This window comes from Podarcis melisellensis, assembly GCF_964234715.1.
Source record: "Podarcis melisellensis genome assembly, chromosome: 7".
NCBI classification, from domain to species: Eukaryota; Metazoa; Chordata; class Lepidosauria; order Squamata; family Lacertidae; genus Podarcis; species Podarcis melisellensis.
Window position 1 is genome coordinate 79,298,560 of NC_138539.1, and position 8,006 is coordinate 79,306,565.

General features: G+C 43.6%; 1 protein-coding gene across 1 annotated transcript in view; it reads right to left on the minus strand.

The window, feature by feature from the left end:
- The window catches only part of MARCHF6 (membrane associated ring-CH-type finger 6), a 45,390-nt gene extending 37,384 nt beyond the window's left edge, over positions 1–8,006 (minus strand). The window contains exon 1 of the mRNA XM_081920032.1: positions 7,811–8,006. Coding sequence (XP_081776158.1) covers positions 7,811–7,829 — 19 coding nt within the window. The 5' untranslated portion in view covers positions 7,830–8,006. The remainder of the gene's footprint in view (positions 1–7,810) is intronic.

Here is an 8,006-nt window from a genome sequence, read left to right on the forward strand (position 1 = left end):
CGTTGTGAACATATATGTGGGGAGAAAGCCAAAGGGTCTATAACCCACCCTGGAATAGCTATGTAATGTAAACCAAGGGAATTTACATTACTAAGAAAAGAAAAAGGGAAAGACAGAAAGGCTGGATTAAATCTAGTTGCCTGTAGGCATTTCATGTATTTTCCTAAGCAGTGACACAAGTGAAAAGGTTAGTCTAACCAGTTTAACTTGTTAATTAATTCAGAATTTAATAGAGCGTTTACACAATCCAGGCCAGTACGCATTGTATAAGACTCATACTTTAAAAAAAAAAAGGCAGCTACTCATTTGCAGCAGCCATGTCTGCTTTGTTGTATGGCAAAGCATGAAAACAGTTGCATTCTTTTCTTTCCAGTGTTATTGTTTCTGGTTTCACTTCTGCTTCTTCTTGTTTACTGCATGACTCCCTGGCCTTGCCTCAATCCCAGTACAGAAATGCAAAGTGGGCCTGACCTTACTCAGCTGTGACCACTTGGATTTTCAATACTGTACCAGACTAGACTAGGGTTGGAATGTTGCTATTGTCTATAAGAATACCATATCCTTGATCAGGAAGCCTCTTGACATCATCATCATCATTTATTATTATATTTATACCCCGCCCATCTAGGGTCTGCACCTGGTATTGGGCCAGAGAGACAGATCAGGGGTGCTGCTGGGCTACTAACCACCCTGTTGCCCAATGGTATCCTTGATCCAGCTTGCCAAGGTAGTCTCTAGGGTATTGTTGGAGGACCCTAAAACAATAATCCTGGGTGACTTCAATAGTCACGCAGAGGCTGTTGTCGGGCCAACCTGAGACAACATGGCCTCCATGACAACTATGGGTCTCTCTCAGATGGCCATTGGTCCAACACAACCCTCTGGAGCACTCAAAGACCCGCTGTGACCAACTGACAACACACTTTGAGGATAAAGTCACTTGTCTTTGGAGTGATCTTCACTCTGCACCTGTTGCAGCTCCAGATGAAGTACCCAGTGTCAGTATTAAGAATGTTTTGTGGGATCAGTTTCACCTTAGGCAATCAGCTCATGTGATCATGGTGGCGGCAGCCATGCATCTAACCACGTGCCCCATCAAATCCTGTTCCTCCTGGCTTATTAAGCTGCACTGAAAAAGGCACTGATGTGACCACTCCTAAAGAAACTGCCTCTGGACCTTTGGATTGGAACTATCAACCAGTGACCAAGGCTGACTCAATTCCATGGCCAGACCTGTACCCAGATTGAAATGGATCTAAATAATCTGGGTCCTCCAAGAATGCTTCCACCACATCCCTCTCCACCTGGGTACAGGTCTGGCCATGGAATTGAGTCAGCCTTGGTCACTCTGATGGATGACCTTTGCAGAGGGCAGGGCGGGGGAGTGCAACTTTCCTCCTGTTTCTTGATCTCTCATTGGCTTTTGATACCACTGACCATGGTATCCTCCTGGAACAGCTCCAGGGATTGGGAATTGGGGGCAACGTATTGCAGTGGATCCCTTCCTATCTTCAAGGGAGTCCAGAGCGTGGCCTGGGGCAAGTGCCTTTAAGCCTCCTGGAAGCTACTATCTCCAGTGATAATATCTACATGAAGCTGCAGGGAGCGGATGTTAGAAGTTTCACCGTGAGGTGCCATCAGTATGCTAATGACACTCGGCTCTGTTTCTCCATAAAATCTTACTCAGGAGAGGCCATTGCCTGGATGCAGTGGAGAAATGGATGAGAGAAAATAAGCTGAGCTTGAATCCTGGCAAGACAGAAGCACTGTGAGTAGCTCCTACAACTGAGAAACTGATCAATTGCCTACTCTGGATGCAGTATGATTTCCGACAGAAGTTAGAAACGTAACACCTATGCACTGGCTGTTGATATGTTACCAGGACAAGTTCAAGGTGTATGAAGTATATGAAGCCCTTAATAACTTGGGACCAGATTACCTACAAGGTTTCCTTACCCCACACATACTCATTTGTGAGAAAGGCATAGATGGTTGGACCTCCTTCCTTCCATGAAACTACTGTGTAAGGTCATAGGGAGATTTGGAGCGCAGTATTAACAGTATGCTGATAACACCCAACTTTGTTTCTCCTCTCTGTTGCTAACGAGAACTAATAAAATGAAAATGAATCTAGATAAGATATTCTTGTAGTGTTTGATTCGCCTCCCAAGTAGGTGATGGCCAGTCTGAGGGAAGCTGTTCCCCATATCAGTCTGTCTGTAATCTGAAATCTAATGGGGAAGCCTTGCTTGTAGCTCCAACTTCAAAGGAAGTTTGGTGCTCCATGACCTGCTGAAGGACCACCTCAGTAATAGCACCCTGGTTCTTGGGTACACTCCTCCTGGAGGTTCTGCTGGCACCAGTTTATTATTTATTTATGTCATTAAATGCATACACTGCTTGAGTGTAAAAAAAAAACTCAAAGCATTTTACAAAAAAAATAAAACAGTAACAATAAAGCAGTGTTGTTTATCTTCAGGCAACTGTAGAAAACCTGTCTCTTCCACCATGCTTTTTAATGTAGAGGGATTCCAAAATCACAGAAAATTCCCAGAATGAAACGGATCTCGATAATTAGTATTGTACAAAAATGCCTGGTACAGTCACCAACCACTTAAGCCTTTTGCCAAAAAAGGTAAGATTTGCAACTGGTCAAATTTGGCACTACCTTCAGGTTATTGGAGTGTTTCTTTAGGTTTGATCTTGCAAATACCTCCTTCAAGGCAGCTTGGACAATTCCCTTGTGAAACAAGGCCTTAATCATCTCCCAAATCCAAGAGGCCATTCCTCCCTTAGCTGCTGTGTTGTAAGCCAGAAAGAGCAAGGGTTGCATAAACAGGTAGTCGGCCACACTCCAAGCACCTTGCCTACATCCCCCAGCTGCAATTCAGCCAAAGAAACAAAATGACATAGTACCCCAGATACATTCTGAGACTGATTTGCAAGCCAGATCCTGGTACACAATCCTGCTTTGTAGGAGGCATTCAAACCACAGTAACCAGGTTTGGACATCAAAGCAACAGCAGTTTAATTAAGCTTGGCATGTGAGGAAGCACATGAACACACAACATGTTCCCTCTCTAAGACCTACCTTCTGAATTATCTAAAACTATATTGAAATATTGTCTAAGAATTAAAATACATTCCCCTAAAGGCTTCCAATGTTTGGGAGAGGGGAGAGAATATGTCCATTTGGTAGTGAAAACATCAACAGCAGCTATAAAACATTTACAAATGTCCTACATGGAATCCAAAACAAGAGAAATCAGTCTCTGTCATCTGTTAAAATATACTGTACTGGACTGTGAATCTAAGAGAAGCAGCGAGTATAACAGTCACCACTCTCTTTTCCAGAAGTAACAAATTGTTCTTTGAAACAAGGTTTGTGTTTGTGGTATCTTACAGGTTTCTTGGAGCATTGAAATCTCACAATGCTCTCTGATAAAGGTCCATGTTACTCCTCAGTACAGGAGTGGGAAACCAGAAAACCTAATACAATTCCCCAGGCATTTTTTTCTGAACCCTAAGACCTCACCAATTTTGGCAGCACTAGGGAACATGAAAAAAATGAAGTAGGCAGAAAGGTTTAAATACAGCACCCTAATGAGGATGAGAATCTTAACCTCATAGTCACCAGACATGGGATGATAAGCCACTTTTTGGCTGATCTGTACTGAAGAAGAGAGTTGTGTGTCCCAAGCATGTGAATGTATGAGACAGGATTTGTGGAAAAGTGGGTGGCATATAACCCCTCCAGGCAGATAAACAAATGTGAAGGTGGGCAAAAACAATTAACTACCCCAGCTCTAATAACTCCTTTAACACTGTGGTGGGAGGGGTTAATTGAATGTTTTTAAAATTAAAATTTAATACAGTTTAAATGAGGAAATCATTAAATGGGGGAAATGTTAACTTTATGGCTCTGGGTTAACGTACAGGTTAAAATAGTTATTTAACTATTATTGCTAAAATACACAAGAACAATTCTAACCTAGTAATCCTAGTCAGAAAATACAACTGAATATACATTAAAAAATTTATGAAAGGGGCATGAAGTGAAGCAATTGTGGCTAACATATGCTAAGAATGGACTATCATGCCTGAGTTTACTAAGCAAAGATATACACGGGCCTTTCCCTCACACACATAGCTGCTTTGCTTGAGTTGCAGTTAAACCAATAAATGTCTCAATTAACCATACAGTCCCATTCCATCTGAACTGAGGAAGTATGGTAACCAGCTCTGAAACAAGCCAGAATATAAAAACAAAAAATGGTTTAATATCCTGGCTTATTCCAAACCTGGTAACAGCTGGTTGAAATGTGTCCAAAATAACTGCTAGCCTATACAGCAACTCTGAAACTGAAAAATTATTATAGGCCACAATGTTCCTGTAGAGCTAAGATCTAAGATTTAAGATGGAAAATTATTAAGATTTGAAGTCTTACAACCACAAGTACGCACAATAATTACAGGGACTATTCCACTGCGCATGGAGCAAATCAGGATTCATTTTATCTCCTTCATTCTCCAAGGCCAGTGACAAGCTCTCTAGGTCCAATCTATCAGTAAAGTGTACACTGAGTTCTTTTAACAGCTGAACCCGTTTCAAGGTGGTGATTTGCCAGACCAAGTTGCAGAGACCCAAAATCTACATATTTGGTTTTTATATACGAGTCAGCATATTAGGCCTCTGTTTTTAATATTATAGTAGAGTGATATTAGAGTCTCATCCTGTGGACCCCCATTCAGTTAGTGAGACAGCAAGGAAAACAATCTGGCCAAACCTTGTTGAAGAAAGGGTTCGGCATACATGACTTTCTACTTGTCCAGGGACACTGTGAAAGTGCAGATTAGGCCTTCAGCTAAGTTTTCAAGTCACCACACTCCTTTTTGTCCATTCTTGTCTTCACTATGCTGCAATGTTAAACACTAACTTTGCAGTTTCTTCTACCCTCCTCAGCACCTCAGTAATTAAATGAAGTTAGGTCATAATGACCAATAACTGGGACACAATCTCTCAGATTCACTTGGGTTACAATCTTTACAATGTTAGGATGAACTCCTGGCACAGACTTGCAGAATCATCAGAAGACTGCAGTGTTCAAGCTTTTTAAGAAGACTTTATGCTGTGTTTTTTTATTATTGTTGTTACATAAATTTAAAAACAATAAAATATTTTTAAACAGACAACAACTTTAAGGAAAGCAGACCTATCTATCAAGATTTTTGGGTGTCCAATTTTAGCACTGTGGCTCCTGGAGGGCTGTTGTAGCAGCTTACATTTTCAAATGGGGTTAGGAACCTATACACCATAGGTGCCAACACTACCAGTTCATTTGCGCTTCATTCCGGTCTCTGCTTAACATCAACCTCAAGGTAAGCATAACCCCTCCTAAGCCCAAAAATAAATCAGACATCAAGAATAAATTATCTAAGCAATGATACAGCAAGTTAAGCAGTTCTGGGGATACATGTCCCCAAAAAGCTCACTTGCCAGCAATCCAATTTAATATCTTCTAAATCAGGAACTACTCAATTGGCTTATGAGCAAATGTTGATGTATTTTACACAGAATGAATTGTATTTAAAAACATATACAACTTCAGTACTCTTTTTTTCCAATTAAAGGAAATCTCATCTGAGCAAAACATGTTTCTGTGACACCATAAAATGTTCTTAATTTCTTGATCACTTTTGGGTGGTGACATGGATATGGATTAGAAAGTTGTTTTTTAGAGGACGTGTGCAGCTTGTCTAACTTTTACCTAAATAAGCATTTCTCTTCCAATTACCCTTGTGACTGTTAAGCTTTTTACATAAGCAGGTATAGCATATGACATTTTTAATTCAGAACTAGTTTAGCAGGAAGAAAGGGAGAAGAGAAATCAATAGGAAAAAAGAAAAGTTATATGGTGAGACTATCATTTTTCTATCACGACAAGCTGAACAATGCAAAGATGCACAATTTACCCAGGAGTGCAAACATTATTAAAAGTAAGCAACAAACATCTCACCAGGTGAATCCACTACATTTTCTGAATCATATTTTGAAACAGAAGATGGGAAATAACGCCATGCTTTCAACACAGAGTTATGCCTCTTATTTCCCATTACGAAGTGAAAGAAGACAAGTTTACGAAAAGCCTATAGCTGTAGCAGCAAAGGAATTACTGTGGCACAAACGTTCTGATGCAATAGGCTCCTACTTACAAAACCTAATGCCATTTAGTCTTCTAAGGGACCACAGGACCCTGTTACCATTTCGACAAGAAAATGCTTAGCACACCTACTCATAGCTGTCAACTTCTCCCTTTTTTTAAGGGAAATTCCCTTATTCCGAATAGGATTCCTCACAAGAAAAGGGAAAAGTTGACAGCTATGCACCTACTATTTTGGAACATGTCCCACCCAGCAGCTTTTGGAGGGTGAGCTGTAAAAAAACATGCCCTACTTTGCAGTGGAAAAAGAAAACAAAAACCAAGCAGCTGTCAAAGCTCACTGCAGCTGCCTACAACTGTAGCCTCACCTCTCTGAAAGGTTACCTAAGATCCACACTACCATGGGGGAAGGGGAGGGGACTGTAGCCAGCTCACACACATCACCCCAATCATAGAATCAGGGAACTGTAGAGTCGGAAGGGACCATGAGGGTCATCTAGTCCAACCCCTGCAATGCAGCGATCTACTTGCCCCTGAGATTAAGAGTCTCAAAATCTACCGACTGAGCTATCCCAGAGGACTGACACCTAGTTCAATCCAACCCTATTGGACATTGCCTTTCCCTCCCTACCAAGGAGGGGATGCAGGACAAGGAGGTATTGATTTGTTCTTGTTTTTATGTATTTTGTGGTTGGTTTGTTTTTTTAATATTATATTTTTGTGCTGTGAAGTGACCCGAGATCTGCAGAGGGGGGGGGGATACAAATGTCAACAATCACAACCACCTTCCACACACACACACACACACACACACACACACACTTCAACACAACACACACACGGACAGCGTTCCGTTTCTGATGGGGTGTTTATTGGGTCTTTTTTGTTCTTGTTTTTATGTATTTTGTGGTTGGTTGGTTGGTTGGTTGGTTGTTTCTAATATTATGTTTTTGCGCTGTGAAGGGACCCGAGATCTGCAGACGGGAGGTAGGCATACAAATGTCAACAATCACAACCACCTTTCACACTCTCACATACACACAGAGCGTTCCGTTTCTGATGGGGTGTTTGCTGGGTCTTTTGTGAGAATCCCGAACCAGCATCCCCCCCCCCGTCCTCCAACAACAACAACAACACACAGCTGTCAGTAAACACACACAAACACCCCCGTGCCGCATCTGCTCGCCCCTCGCGTGCTAAGTTCCCACACCCCACCCCAGAGCAACAACATGCCTCCCTCCCCCCCAAAAAAACCCACAACAACCCACAACCAGCGGCACCCCGATGTTCAGTTGTAAGGTTTTGCCAACCACGACCACACACAATTGCCATGCACACCGCCGACACACACAAATCACACAGCGACCGACAACAACACACCTCCACACGCATACCAAATATATAAATACAGAGAGCCCCCCCCCCCCGCGACGCCAACCGTCCCCGAAGCGGCACCTGAGGCGCCCCGGCGGGCCAAGGGAGGGAAGCTCAGGTGAGGCGCGCCGAACCCCCCACGGGACGCCTCCCCGGCGCAGGCCAGGCTATTCCCCACCCCCACCCGCGACCCTCAGGCCGACGGCCCGGGCTCCTCCCCGCCCCTCCGCTCGCCGCCCCCCTCACACAAGCCGCCCGAGGCTCCAGGCCGTTACCTTCCTCGGCGGTCTCCATCTTGTCCGGGTGACGCAGGCGGGGCGTGACGCAAGCCAGAGAACGTGGGGGCGGAGGGAGAGAGCGATAGAGAGGAAGAGAGAAGGAACGGGCCCAGCGGGCTCCCGGTAGCCAGGGCCCGCTGCGGCCTTGCCGCGGGCTCCCCCTGGAGGTTTCTTCGCGTCACAGCCCGCCTCC